The sequence below is a fragment of the Diceros bicornis genome, chromosome 8 (assembly GCF_020826845.1).
Source record: "Diceros bicornis minor isolate mBicDic1 chromosome 8, mDicBic1.mat.cur, whole genome shotgun sequence".
Taxonomy (NCBI): domain Eukaryota; kingdom Metazoa; phylum Chordata; class Mammalia; order Perissodactyla; family Rhinocerotidae; genus Diceros; species Diceros bicornis.
Genome location: NC_080747.1, coordinates 32,151,271 through 32,167,384, shown reverse-complemented (window position 1 = coordinate 32,167,384; position 16,114 = coordinate 32,151,271). Strand labels below are relative to the sequence as shown.

Genomic DNA, 16,114 nt, shown 5'->3' with positions numbered 1-16,114 from the left:
TTGAATATAGTATAATGCTATGCTATCTAAACTTAACTCTGTCTTCACTGCTACTCATCCATCTTTTAATATGATGACCTATCAAATTCTCTACTGAAACTATTTTAAACCTTTTCCAAACCGTAATAAGTTGAGAATATGGTCACAAATTCTTCTGATCCCTGAATGCATGCTTATTTTCAATGTGACTCTGTACCTCCTCCCATCAAGAGAAGGAGTCCTTTTCTCTACTCTTTGAATCTGGGCTTGCCCACGTGACTTGTTTTGGTCAGTGGGACATCAGCAAACATGATGCAAGCAGAAGCTTGCAAAGTGTCGGTGCATTGGGGCTTGCCTTCTCTTGCTGCTTTTGAAACTCTGTGACTGCCACCATGTGAAGAAGTCTGGGCTAGCCTGCTGAATGATTAGAGGCATGTGGCCCAGTTGCCTCTACTGCCCAGGCCAACAACCTGCCCACCACTACACATGTGAATGAGGCCATCCTAGATCATCCAACCGACCTGTCAGCCCACCACAGATTCATGAGAAAACCCAGCAGAAATCATCCAAGGCAGCCCGGATCAGAAGCACAAACCAGATGAGCCACAGATCCATGAGCTAAATAAATGGTTGTTGTTTTAAGCCTCTAACTTTTGGAGTGGTTGGTTATGTAGCAAAAGCTGGGTGGTATAGATACATTTCAAGCCCCACCTAATTTTAATTCCACCTCATTCACTCTCATCGAACAGTTCTTTCTATTTCACCTATTCTTTCTCCTATGAGAAAAGAGAGGTCACCTGATCAAGATGCCTAAATTCTCTCTGTCATCACAGAGTGAGCCATCAGTTCCTTGAGGGTAAAGATAGTGTCTTCTTCATCTTTGTATACCTACAGAGCAAAGAGCATGGCACAGAGTACATGCTAATCAATATCTGCTCAGTAAATCATTGAATGAAAGAATGAAAAGTCTATCAGGACGGACATTCTCTGTGCCACCTCAAAATTTTTCTGGGTTTTTACTCATTTCTGCTTGAAAACCAGGAGATATAGATGAAAAACAATAATGCTAAAGATTTTTAAATAAGTATTTCAGTTAGGTTAGATAACATTAATTGTCAACACAAAACACATTTAAAAAGGTGGTTTTTCAGTCCATCATGCTACACTAAAATCCTTAAATATCCATGTTTTTATTTGTGCTGGTTGCTGCCACATTTATGTGTGTTTTCTATATATTATGTACATTATGTCTATATGCTTCTTTTCTCTGCTTCCACTTCTCAGTTAACAAGGAGCATGTGAAGGAATGCTTGGTGACTGATTGTTGCTGACTCAGCAGCTGCCACACTGGTCTTCTTCTGCCTGGTACAGAATGTAAGAAGGCTGTGGAAGCCTAATATATGATGTTAGGAGCAAGTCTGCACAGTTATACTCACCAAGGCCATGCCTATGTGTGGACATAGGAGGCATTACACTCCAAGTTTTTGTTTTAGGGTTGTAGCATTCTACAGTATTCAAAGTCTTCAGTCCGTCTCTTCCTCCAACCACATACAGTTTGTCATCTAACACTGCAACACCGAACTGCAGCCTCCTCCCATTCATATTTGCTACAGGAGTCCACATATTTGTACGGAGATCATACTTTTCAATACTTGTTGCTCCTTAATAGTAATATATAGAAGTTATGTAAATAAAAATTTCACCACGATTGAGTAATGTATGAAATTATACATACAAAAGTATAATTTTATTTGCATTGACAATAAGACTTTTATTATATTCCAATAAACCCTTGCATGATCTGGCCCTTGCTTCATCATCTGGCATACACCAGGCTCCAGTATTAAAAGGTCAAGTGAGAAAGGATTATCTGTCAAAGGAGGCTGAGAAGCAACAGCCAGAAGTGGGAGGAAAAGCAAAGTAGTTCAGTGTCTTGGAAGCCAAAGGAAAAATTTTTTAGCAGGTAGGACTATCAACAGCGTCAAATGCTACTGAGAGGATCAAGTAAGATGAAGACTAAAAAGTATTACTGGATTTTGCTATATGGACGTCTTTGATGACTTTAGGGAGAATTCCCTTGTTTGAATGGTTGAGACACGACTGGGAGGTGAGGAAATGGAGATAGTGAGCACAGATAATTCTTCTGAGAAGTTTGGCTATAAGAGGGAGAAGAGATAGGAATTACTAGGTGGGTTGAGGGAGGTTTTGTTTTGTTTTGCTTTTAAAATGGTAAAAACTTAAGTTTGCTTAAATGCTAATGGGAACGATCTAATTGTGAGGACAGAGCTGAAAATACAGGAGATTAAGGGATCCTAATTAACAGTGTGAGGTTCCTGAGGAGGCAGTATCAGAGCACAGGAAAAGGGCTGGCTTTCATAGGAGGAGGGAGCGGATACATGTTCTATTGCAACTGGAAGGACAAGAGCATAAGTGTGGATCACGTGCTTTGGGAGCTATGAATGTAGGAAGTTTAGGAGTAACTGCTGATGGTGTCTACATTTTTTAAGAATTGGAAGATTCAAGGAACTCTTTTGTTTTCTTTATGAGGTGGTGATACCACTGGAGTTAAGGAAAAAAAACCTCCACTTCTCTAAAAAAAGCCAAAAACAAACCCAACTCCTCAGTTATGAAGAGTTCAGTTAGTGTCTCCTTTGCTTCTAAGTTTCTAATACAACATGCAGTCAGTGCTATTCTTATAGAATTACAAACAGGACAAACATTTATTCTAAAGTATTTGTTACAATTAGGTCATCATAGCACTAAATACTATTGATAATCTCCTAAATTTTAGAAAGAGTTTTGTTATATATATAGAATATTATATTTTATCATATATTATAGCTTTAATTATTTTTTATTTACCCTACAAAAATTTTAGGTTATTTGGGATAAATACCAAGTCTTTTTCCATCTCTGTATTCTCATAGTACCATAAATAGACTCCCTTGTACATAGTAGCTGTTCAAAAATATTTTTGAATTTGAATAATCTTTATAATTTTTAGCTATAATGAGATTTTATCATACATTCAGATTATTTTATGTAATAGTATACTTGACTCATTCTAAATTTGATCCTAAAAGCTTCTTCCTTTCTCAAATAAAAAGGCAATGCTAATCATCTCTCCTCAGTAATGAATTTAAGGAATATTTTTTTCATTTGAATTTTAAGTTATTTCTTTTAGATATAGCTCACTAAGCAGTATCATAGTCTTATGAATTGGTAACTAACAATTATCTTTCTAATATCAAATACAATTCTTAAAACATAAAATCTTAAAACATAGTCTGAAATATATATCTTAAAAAAAAATCTAAAAATAACAAAATCCTAATAATTGCAAAATTCTATGTAAAAGCTCAGAACTTCCCCAATTTATACTGAAGGATTAACCTTTAAAAAAAGTAGGCACAAATAAATTCTAACATTTTCTTAGTGGCTATTTAGAACCATTACCGGCGTATTTGTTGGGTATACTAAACAGATATATGAAGGGACTAAGAACCAATGACAGACTACCATCCAACTAACACAAATTACTCTTCATCATAAAGACATTGGGAATAAGCTAAGTTAAGGCCCGGGAAGATAGCTTGAATAGGATAGAAGGTCAGAGTATTACTAAGAAACACTCAGAAATAAAGTTGGTCAAGCTGCAAGGGCCAGATTACAGAAAGTCCTGAAATCTAGAAAGAAGAATTTACATCTTACGTGGTAAGAAATAAAGATTGCTGGAGTTTTTGAGCAGAGTAATGGCACGTTAACAGAAGAGTTAACAAAGCAGAGAGTATGGTCTCTAGAGTCAAAATGCCTGTTTGAATTCTGATTCCATCACTAATCAGTTGTGTGATCCTGGGAAAGTTACTTAACTTCTCTAAGTCTCACTATCCTCATCTATAAAAGAGGGCAATAAAAACATTCAGCTCTGAGAGTTGCTATGAAGATGAAATGAAATAATATAGTCAAGTGCTTAGCATAATGCCTGGCACATATTAACAACATAATGAATGCCATTCCCACTAAATTAACGTGATCAAAATATGTGAGCTGACAGGAGGCTAACAGGAACTAGAAAGATAGCAATGGAAATTTGGAAGAATCAGACCTTTTTGAAAGAAGTCACTTAGTGACTGTCAGAATTTAAAGTCTGAAAGAGATAGAGAGAGAGAGAAACAGAGAAACAGACAGTAGCCATGTATTATTTACTTCGGGTACTTAGTATCTGAGTTCCTTTCTCATGCTTGGGGAATTTTCCACTGCACGTATGAGCCTTGATGAGATGCAGCAACCCATCTCCCAGAAAGCTGAAAAGACAGATACTTATTCTCTTTGTCCTTGGAAGTTTAGGGCTCAGGACTGACCTAAAGCTAGTCAAATGGATGCTTGCTCCTAGGATTTAAAATCGAAAGCAGGAATTATACAGAAGCAGGGACAGCGGATGTAGTTCCTGTCTGTTCCTCAATAGCCTTTTAGTAAATTCCTTATCTGCTTAAATGAGCCAGAGTTATGTCCACTGAAGAACATTTAATTACAATTCCAAGTTCTCAAGTCTGGGATACATGGGCAGAGAGGATTTGGACACAGGAAGTTTGAGGTGAAAGCTGAACACCAAATAGATATTTTGTACAAGTTGGAAATATGAAAAGAAAATCAAAGTGAGAGAGTATAATTAACACAGAGATAACAGTTAAAGCCTTGAAAAAGAGAGGGAAAGAAAGAGGGGAAGAAGAAGTGCTAGTAACGACTGCAAAGCCAAGTACCAGCCCCAGGCACACAGTAGATACTTAATAAGTATTTGTAGACTGATTATATGGACTGTGGAGATCTCCAAAAATGTTCAAATATTTATACAACACTAATGAGTTATCTTACTTTATGTATTTCTGTTCCATTCAGTCATTAAGCCTATATTTAGAACTTAAGCATCTATAAATACATAGCACTATGTTATATGGGATAATATCTATCTATCTTCTATCTATCTATCTATCTATCTATCTATCTATCTATCTATCTATCTATCTATCTATCTCTCTATCTATCTATCTATCTGCTTGTTTCAATGAACCTAGAAGTTAAATAACAATACAAGATTTTCAATTAGAGCTAATATTTTTATATTCCTTAGAAATGTCATATAGAAGAGAAACTTTTAGATGTGATTAAAGCATGAAGTGCTTCTGTCATACAAGTAATTCAAGAGATGGCAGAGGACAATCTTCATTCATTCGACAAATGATGCCGTGTATGTGCAAGACACTGTTCTAGGCTCTGGGAATATATTAGTGAACAAAACAAAATCCTTGCTTTCCTGGATCTTATTTTGGGGGAAGAGGTAGACAGACCATAAACAAATGTATCAGGTGCTGTGAAGAAACATAAAGCAGAGTAAGGAGATAGAAAGTAGTAAGCAAAAGATTAGAAAGTGATGGGCTAGAGGTTGCTACTGAATGGTCATGGAGGTCCTCTTTGGTAAACTGACATTTGAGAGGACATCTGAGTGAATAATTTCTGCTAGGCATTCTGATATCAGGGAGTAGACATTCCAGTGAGAGGGAACAGCTAATGCAATATCCCTGATGTGGGATAATGTTTGGCATGTTAGATGAACAAAGAGCTCAGTGGGGCTGGAAGAGAAGAAGTGAGGGGAGAAGTCGGAAGAGCTGAGATCAGAGAGGTAGCCAGAAGTCAGACAGGTATTGTCAAGGAATTTCAGACTGTTAGTACTAGGAATTCAGAGGAAGGGGAGATCAATGTATACTTAGAAATAATACACAGAAAGCTTCTAGCACAATACCTGGCATCTAGTAGGCACTATATGGTGTCTGTTGCTATTATTGTTACTATTAGTAACAACTGTTGCAAGAATTGTACAAAGAATTCCCCAACACCCTTGACCCAGATTTCCCAAATGTTTATGTTTTACTACATTTGCTTTCTATGTATGTATGTATGAATTTTTTTCTGAACTATTTAAGAGTAAGTTGCAGAAATGATGCCCTGTACCCCTAAATACCTCAGTGTATCTTCCTCAAAACAAGAAATTCTCTCACAAAACCACAAAGCATCATCAAAATCTGGAAATTAACATTTATACAATGCTGTTATCTAATGTACAGACTTTACTTGGATTTTGTCATTTGTCTCAATTATGTCCTTTATAGCAAAAGAAAATCCAGATGATACATTATAACAGCTGTCATGTCTCTTCAGTCCTCTGTAATCTGAAACAATTCCTAAATCTTTTTTGTATTTCTTGACACTGACATTTTAGACTACTACAGACAAGTTATTTAGTATAATGTCTCTCAACCTGGATTTGTTTTTCTTTTCCTCATGATTAAGTTCAGATTATACTCTTTTGTCAAGAATAGCACAGATGCGCAGCCGAGTTCTTCTTGGTGCATCATATAAGAGGCACATGCTGCTGGTTAGTCTCATTATTGGCAATGTTATCTTTGATTATTTGATTACGGTGCTGTGTGCCAAATTTCTCCACTGTAAAGATACTATTTTACCCTTTGCAACTAACAAGCAAGTGGTTGGGAGATACTTTGAGGCTACATATCCTGTTCTCAAACTTTCACCCTCTAGTTGCAGCCATCTATTGATGATTCTTTTTTTTTTGTGAGGAAGATCAGCCCTGAGCTAACATCCATGCCAATCCTCCTCTTTTTGCTGAGGAAGATTGGCCCTGGGCTAACATCCATGCCCATCTTCCTCCACTTTATGTGGGACGCCGCCACAGCACGGCCTGACAAGCAGTGCGTTGGTGCACACCGAGGATCCTGGGATCTGAACCCTGGCCGCCAGCAGCGGAGCGCGCACACTTAACCACTATGCCATGGGGCCGGCCTCTATTGATGATTCTTTTTGTTTTCCCCCAGAGATTGATTGATTGATTGATTGATTGATGGATTTTTTGTGAGGAAGATCGGCCCTGAGCTAACATCTGCCAATCCTCCTCTTTTTGCTGAGGAAGACTGGCCCTGGGCTAAAAACCATGCCCATCTTCCTCCACTTTATATGGGATGCCGCCACAGCATGGCTTGACAAGCGGTGCGTCAGTGCGTGCCCGGGGTTCCAAACCGGTGAACCCCAGGCCGCCGCAGCGGAGTGCGCACTCTTAACCGCTTGCACCACCAGGATGGCCCCTATTTTTATTTATTTATTTTTAGTTTTTGTTTATCGATGATTCTTAACTAATTAGTTATTATTATGATGGTTGCCAAATGGTAATTTTTCTAATCTTATCTTTGCTTCTGTATTTATTAGTTGGCATTCTACTGTAAGGAAGAGCTTTCTTTTCTCCCTTCTATATTTGTATCAGTGTGGACTCATGAATACTTATTGATTTAATAGGTTATAATCTTTTACTATCATTATTTATTTTTATGCTAAAATTATCCCAGATTTGGACAGTGGCAGCCCCTACAAACTGTCTCCTGTATCCCTTGACCCGTCTCCATCATTCTTTGAGCATTTCCTTACATTCTGGCACTACAAGATGTTCTAGGCTTATCTTGTATTTTTCCTACCCCAGTTCTGGAACCAGCCATTTCTCCAAAGAGCTCTTTGATCATATATATTACTAATTAAAATTCCTTTTTTTTCTGTTCTCCCAAAGAAAGCTTATTTAATACCTTTTGTTGAATCCATTCCTCCAACTGCAAATAATGTACCAACAGTTGACTTCCTTGGTTTTGTCCTAGGACTTTGTAACATGGGTCGTCTCTCTGGTAATAAATGATACTTCATTGCTTCCATAATAAGCTTCTGACATTCTATATCATCTCGAAAAAGTGCATTATTTTCCATGTCTGCCAGGAACTAGAAAAGAATAGTGAGTATGTATACCAAATGACCAAGTTCACAAATGGAAATGATATTTAAAAAAATCCAAGTCTGGACACCTATTTTTAACTAAAATATGCAACAGTTACAACATTTATATTTTAAATTTCATTAAATAACAAAAACTGAGGAGGATAAATGGTCTAAAATCTTAATAGTGCTTATCTCTGGGTAGCGGGGAAATGTGCTTTTTTAATAATCTTTTTTTATTAGTTTTCTATATTTTCCAGATTTTCTAAAATAAATCATTTTACTTTTTTAATTAGAAATAATTTTAACTGAAGAAGAATAATTATGAGTTGACTAATTATACTGCATTTACTTGACCTCTGTAAACAATACTCAAACAACAACAGCAAAAACAAAACCTACCAATTTCTTAAGGGGCAAAGAACTCTAAAGGGTGATTACTCTAAAAGAATTAAAATCCCTTGTGCTTCACTGAATCCTATTTTTTTACTTATGTAATTTTATATAAATGCATAAATGTAGTTACACCCTACTGTTTAAAACATACATTTCTTTTCCTTTTGTGCTTAGATCTCCATCCCCCTCCCTACCCCTTTATTGCTTTATTTCTTTCATTTAGGCTATGGATCCATGTGAAATTAATTTTTTTTTTTTGGCTGAGGAAGCTTCGCCCTGAGCTAACATCCGTGCCAATCTTCCTCTATTTTTTAGTATGTGGGCCGCCAGCACAGCACAGCACAGCACAGCATGCCCACTAACAGAGCGGTGTAGGTCCATGCCTGGGAACCAACCCGCACAATGAAGCAGGCTGTGCTGAACTTAACCACTGGGCCACCAGGGCCGGCCCCTGAAATTAATTTTTAAACAGAGTATGAGTTGAGGAATATTTTCATCTTCTTCCAGATGGATAGCCAGTTCTGTACCTGCACCATTTATTAAATAATCTCTTTCATTTCCAACTAAAATGAACTTTGGTCATATATTACATTTTCATAAATAGATTTCAGAATGTATGAGATCTGTTTTTTGATTCTTCATTCTGTTCTGTTGATCTGTCTACTCCTATTCTAATACCACATTTTATTACACTGTCTTCATAGCATATTCTGACTTATAGCATATTATGATTATCTGATATAAATCTACCCTCACTGTTCATTTTCATAGTTTTCTTGGGTTTTTTTTTTTTTTTTTTTTGTGAGGAGATCAGCCCTGTGCTAACATCTGCCAATCCTCCTCTTGTTTTGCTGAGGAAGACTGGCCCTGGGCTAACATCCATGCCCATCTTCCTCCACTTTATATGGGACGCTGCCACAGCATGGCTTGCCAAGCAGTGCGTGGGTGCGTGCCCAGGATCCGAACCGGTGAACCCTGGGCCGCCGCAGTGGAGCATGCGCACTTAACTGCTTGCGCTACTGGGCCGGCCCCTTCTTGGCTATTTTTGAGTGTTTACTTTTCATGTAAACTTAAGATAAATTTATCTAATTCCCCTTCACCATCTTGATCCCATTGGAATTCTAGCAGGAACTGCATTAAATTTATTTATTAATTTAGGGAGAATTTACATTTTTATGATATTAAATCTTTCTGTTCAAGAAGCCTTTCCATTTGTTGGACAGCTTTCTTCACATAGGTCTTATGCCTTTCTTTTATTAAGTATATTTCTACAAATTTTATTGCTATTAGGAATGGATTTTTACATTTCCATTTTGCATATGTTTTGCTGGAGGAGAGAAAATTCTGCTCATTATTGTATACTTGTATTATAACCTACAACCTGACCACATTCCCTTATAAAATTCTAGCTGTTAGGGATACAATCATAATCATCACTAAACATGGAGAGTCGACATGTTTTTTTCCCTAATATGTATGCCAATTATTTCATTTTTATTTTATTATTGTGATTGCTAAAACTTTCAAAGCGAAGTTAAATAATTAGGGTGATATAGAGTAGCCCTGTTTCTGGTTTGAAGTGATACGATTTTAATGTTTCACTATTTAGGATAATAGTTGCTGTAGCATTTAGTAATCCATCTTTACTATACTTAGGTTGTTTCCTTCTCTCTCTATCTTATTTTAGAGTTTTAAAATTAAGAATGGTTGCTAATTTTTTTCCAAATATCTTTTATACATCTATTGATATGGTCATATGGCCTTTTCTCCTTTAAGTTATTGATATTATAACTACCTTGACAGATTTCCTGATACTCAACCATTCTTGTATTCCTGGAAAAAGACCTTCATGGTCATAGTGATACACTGCAGAATTGTATTTGATAATATAAGGTATACTTTATATATCATATACTTCACCATTTCAAGTATACAATTCAATGTTTTTTAGTAAATTTACCAAGTTGTGCAACTATTACCATAAAACAATTTGGGAACATTTTCATCACCTCAATTAGATCCTGCATACTTGTTTACTGTTAATTTCTGTCCCTATCTCCTATCCCAAGTACTAATCTGTTTCGAAAGATTTGCCCGTTATTAGATGTTTCATATAAATAGAATCATACAATATGTGGTCTCTTGTGTCTTGCTCTTTTCATTTAGCATGTTTTTGAGGCTCATCCATGTGTTGCATGTATGAGTACTTCATTTCTTTTTACTGTTGAATAATATTCCATTGTATGGATATACCACATTTTATCTATCCATTCACCAACTGATGGACATTTAGGTTGTTTCCAGTTTTTGGCTATTATGAATAAAGCTGCTAAGAACATTTGTGTGCAAGTCTTTATGTGGATATATGTTTTCATTTCTTTTGGGTAGATACCTAAGTAGAATTGCTGGGTCATATGGTAAATTTATATTAAGTTTTTAAGAAACTGCCAAACTTTTCCAAAGTGGCTACACCATTTTATACTCCCACCAGCAATACATAAGGGTTCCTGTTTCTCCACATTCTCACCAACAACTGTTACTCTCTCCTTTTATTTTAGCCATTCGAGTGGGTAGGAAATGTGGTTTTACTAACTGCATTTCCTTAATGACTAATATTGTTGAGAATACATTCATATTTTGATAATGAAGAAAAAGAAGAGTCTCTGACAAAAGTCACTGTAAAAGTTTGTGGCATTTGGAAACCAAGAACAGCATGCCAAAGGCAAAAAAGCTAAATTAAGACATAAGTCGCAGGATCTATGCCAGAGTGTAAATTCTGGTATTAATTATTCCATATTTTTTCTATGCACACAAAATATAGTTATACTTGCTCCAGAAACCCACTGATGAATATGCATTGAGTTGGCTCATTTACATTAATCTTAATGTTTATATTACTTCTGTTATATATAATTAGTTCTTCCTAAATAAAAATAAGTGTGAAAAAAATTGTAGAAAGTAAAGTCTTGGGAGACTTAATAGTTATTGCAATTTGAAGTAAAATATATTTCTTAGTATGCTGACAGCCTCTATAATTTATGAATAAATGGGATTAATTGTATTTAAGTAGAGAGATGAAAGTAATAAAAGAAAATATGAAGCCATTAATTCAAGAATCAGATTAATCAAATGGAAGATACCAAATATCATTTGGAAAATCATTCAGAAGGCACTGAGAGAGAACTACAAAATATAGACTTTTGTATACTTCACATTTTAAGTGAATACTATGTGCCTTCTCTGCCATAAAAAAACTGCAAATTATTAAAAACATAGCATTTAGAAAATAGAAGTAACATTTTCAATTTGTAAATTTTTATCTTCACTCACATACTTGTTCACCATAGGACTATTTCTCTAAAACTGTACCCCCAAATACTACTTAAAGTAAAAAATAGAATGTGAATGATTTATGAACTCTATAGGCTTAAAAAAAAGTTTCAGTATCAAAAATTTGTAAATTTAAAGAATGCTAGAGGTAAATACTGACTCATTTTATAATTATTACTTTTAGTAAAAAACAATTATGAGATTTGAGAACAGAACAGTGAAGATCAAGATACTTGTAATACAGGCTAACCACTGGAACCATTAAAAATTTAGGTATCAAAATCTTTTAAATAATGTATATATGTCCTAGTATTTCTATCCACATTGTTTAATACTTGATCAAATGGAAAAATTTGGAATGCTTTCAAAGGTATAATAAAGTGACCATAAATACTTGTCTTCTGGATTATTCAGAGTTAAAAAAATTAAAAAAGCCACAATAAAATGATCATTTGGTAAAGGATTACAACTACAAATATTATTTCCTATATCATTTTAAGGATCTACTGTGGCAGACACTATAATAAAATTACCGTATGGAAGTTGAACCTCTTTTAGCCAGGCTAAATAGAATGTTTCATTTTAATAGAGTAGGGTAAAATCTCATTGAGAAAGAACTATTTCACAAAAGTAAATTCTCTAGGTAACTGGACCTAAGGGCAATTTTTAATATTACTCATTTATTATTTGAAAATTTAAATAATTATCATATTTTCCTTTCTTAAAAAATTTCTTTGTTTTTATTTTTATGTTTTCTTGAGAGAAAATTGACATATAACATATTAGTTTCAGGTGTACAACATAATGATTTGATATATGTATACATTGCGAATGATCACCACAATAAGTCTAGTTAACATGTATCATCACACAGTTATAATCTTTTTTTCTTGCAATGAGAACTTTTAACATCTACTCTCTTAACAACGTTCAAACATACAATACAGTGTTATTAACTATAGTCACCATACTGTACATTACATCCCTAGGACTTATTTATTTTATAACTGAAGGTTGTATCTTTTAACCACCTTCACCCATTTCACTAACCTTGAAGCCCCCTTTTCCTATTTTTTAAAATAAAACATTCAGAATACAGTCCAACATCTTCTTGATAATTTTAGAGTCTACTTCAAAACTTTGTCACTTGGTATCTCTAATTCTGCAAACTTGTCCTTCACTTTTAGCAAGGAATAAAAAACCATGCTAGTATCTCTAAATGTCACAATAGTGCAACATGATACTATCATTATAGAAAAGAAAAAAAAGAAAAAAGAAAATTGCTCAGAGAGGTGAAGTAACTAGTTTAAATTATACAGGGCAATGTGGCTTCCATCACCACTACTCATCAGGCTAAGAAGTGGTTCTCAAACTTGAGTGTGCATCAGATTTGCCAGAAGGCTTATTAAAGCATAATTTGCTAGGCTCCACCTCCAGAGTTTCAGATTCAGTAGGTGTAGAGTGGGGCCTAATAATTGGCATTTTAAACAATTGAACTGGTGCTAATCCTACAATTGGGGATCACACTTTGAAAACCACTGGACTAATCTAGTGGATTTTCTGTCCTTATCTTATTTGTCTTCTCTGTAGCATCTGATGATGTTAAAATTTCCTCCTTCTTGAACTTGGAATCATATCACTCCAGTTATTTAGGCAGGCTTGGGAACTACCACTAAATACTAGTATTTCCTACGGTTCCACCCCTAGGGCTCTTGTGTTCTCTTTAGCCAATGTCATTCTCTTCCCTTTGGCTTCAACAACCTAAATAAGTAGTTTTCAAAACTTCTTAGACTCTAAGAGGATTAAAGGTGTCAAGAAGCTCTGGGAACATGATTCTTCCACTTCCTTCCCCACCCTCAAAATCAGCTCTTCATCTGTATTCTCTGTCTTAATTGATACCACCTAATTAATCTAGTTGCACAAGTTAGAATCATTCTGGACCCCTCTTATTTTAACCCCCACCATGCCGTCATTAAGTTGTATCAATTCTCTCTCCTAAATAGTTCTTGAGCCTGGTAATTTCTCTACCTCCACTGCCAGAGATTGCCTAATTCACTTGTCTGAACCCAACAGCCTTCCTAATGAGTTTCTACTTTGACCCCTCCAATCCATTCTCTACAATGCAGTTACCGAATCTTTCTAAAATAAAATAATAATTATGCCATTCCCTATTTAAAATCCTTTAGTGCTTCCTCACTGCTGTTAGGATAAAATCCAAACTCCTTGGCATGAGTAGAGATTCTTCATGATCCATCTGTTTCCCTCTCCAGCCTCATCTCTCAACGTTGCCCTTTTATTTCTGCACTCTAGCCATGCAAGCTATCTTCAAATTCCAGAACACGATACATTTGCTCACGATTGTATAACTAGGTACAATCTCCTCTCTCTCCTGGGATACCACCCCCTTGTTTTGGGTGGCTAACTCATGATGCAGATCGAGTGACACTTCAGAAAGTTCTCCTCGCTTCCCCCATCATCAGTCTGGGTGGGCTACTCCAATTATTTTCATAATACCACGTTCAGATACCTATCACAGCCTTCATCTCATTATATTGTAGTCACTGATTTATTTTTTAATCTATGTCTTCCTCCACCTGATATTCTTCCCCTCACCCAGCAATTTTATACATAGTAAGAGGGAGAATGGTTTAGTGGAAAAGGCACAGAATTTTACTTGGGTTCAAGTCCTACCTCTGTCTCTTATTAGCTCTATGATATTAGCCAAGAAGCAAAGCTGAATAAAACTACAATGCCGAAGGACAGGAATTTATGCAATCACTTTGTGATCTTGAACATACAGTTTTACTTTTTTGGTCTGTTACTTCATTTACACAACAGGTGTTAGACTAAATGATCTCCAAAGTGCCTTTCAATTCTAAGATCCTATGGTTATGATTATCAGCAGTATCCTGGATAACAGAAAATTTAGAGAGTCATGCAAATATAGTATCATAAATATTTGAAACTGCAGGACTGAAGTAAATTGTCAGGTTACTTAATTGCACAGATTCTTTTCAAAAGTCTACTAGGATTTTTCAGATTTTATTTTCTTTCATCTAGAAAAGAATAAGAAAAAAAATTCTGCTAGGTATCAGTAAAAATATAACTCTCTTCTTTAAATCTGATTTCAAGAGAAATATTGTATAATGTTACTTTTCCTGAATTGTTCTCAATTCATGCAGTTTCACTCCCATGAACTCACAGAACATTCTACCTCTGAAGAGGGAAGTCGTTCTTATAAAGCATCAGCACTGATTTTTGTCTCTGTAAAGCAGAGAGCGAACAGTAACTTTCGCTCACAACAGCTAGAAATAATACATAATCCTCAAGATAACTACAAATAAAATAAAATTTATGGCACTTTAAACAACAACAAAAAAGTCTGACTTTGAGCAGTTAACAACTCATTCTTTCCCCACTTTCAAGGCCTCTTTCTCCATTCAAGGCCTCAAGGTAAGCAGCAAAGTATGCAGAGGCAATTTTTGTATATTCCAGTCAAAATTGTAAAAAGAGGAAACTATCCATGTAAATATGTTATGACTGATTGCCTGAATGCACCAACTAGATATCTCTCAATTCTAAAATAACGATAACAATCATACCATTATTATTTATAGCACATTATATTTCACAGAGCTGTTTTCTGATCCTCATAATAATACTGTGAGATAAATATACAGAGAGGATGTTATCTCCACTTGACAGATGAAGAAACTGAGGTGGGTGAATATGCCAAGCCATAGAGTTTTAAAATGTCAGAGCTGGAACTATTATCATGTCTTATTAATTTATACATCACCAAAATCCAGCATTTACTGGATACCTAATAAACATGTGGCAAATGAATTAATCTAAATTTTCTGGTTCCTAGAGTCTAATATTCCTTTTATTAGCAGTCTTACTAATTCTCTTCTAATTGCTAGGATAGGTTTGTAGCTGAGTCAAATAAAATTACTAACCCCTAATCAACAATGCTACTTAATTGATGCAATTTAGGTAGCCAGACCTTCTGGGTTGACAACATAAGCAGAATTTTTTTAGTTTGCTATCTTTTCACCTACACATTTCATAGGATTATATATAACATTACCTTATCGAATAGAATATTCATAGAAAAAAAAACCTATAGAAAAGTACATACTAATATAATTAGCATAAAGTGAATACTCAAATATTGTTGCAATTATGACACTGATTTTAAATAATCAAAAACAGTTTACCTGTGGCGCAAGAAGAGGTAGCCTAATGTAAGCCAAAAGTTTACTGAGATCTTTCCGTCTCTGTTCCAAATCATGACGGACCCACGTAAGAAGTGCATTCAGTATTGTCTCCTCATTAGGAATGTTCATGTCATCACTGGCCAAGAGCTTTGCAATTTCGCTGGCTGGTAATAACACAAATTCTTGATTTCGAATGACTTCCATGAAATGCTCCTAGAGGGAAAAAATAGCATATAAACAATATTGTTCCTTCTGGCCATCATGATTTATTTAAAAGAAACTAAAAGTTTTTAAAATTAGATGCCAAAACACAGTTTACACTTCAGACCTTCCTTACAATGTGTTACTGCTTGCTAGGAAAAAAA

General features: G+C 35.3%; 1 protein-coding gene across 4 annotated transcripts in view; it reads right to left on the bottom strand.

Annotated features, from left to right (window-relative positions):
- Positions 1–16,114, bottom strand: part of KLHL5 (kelch like family member 5) — a 78,910-nt gene that overhangs the window by 15,535 nt on the left and 47,261 nt on the right. For 3 of the 4 annotated variants that reach the window (XM_058546905.1, XM_058546902.1, XM_058546904.1), the window contains 3 exons: positions 15,750–15,962; positions 7,623–7,809; positions 1,416–1,640 (listed from right to left, as the gene is read on the bottom strand). In XM_058546905.1, the coding sequence (XP_058402888.1) occupies positions 1,416–1,640; positions 7,623–7,809; positions 15,750–15,962 (625 nt within the window). The remainder of the gene's footprint in view (positions 1–1,415; positions 1,641–7,622; positions 7,810–15,749; positions 15,963–16,114) is intronic. The other variant, XM_058546903.1, reaches the window with a different exon arrangement.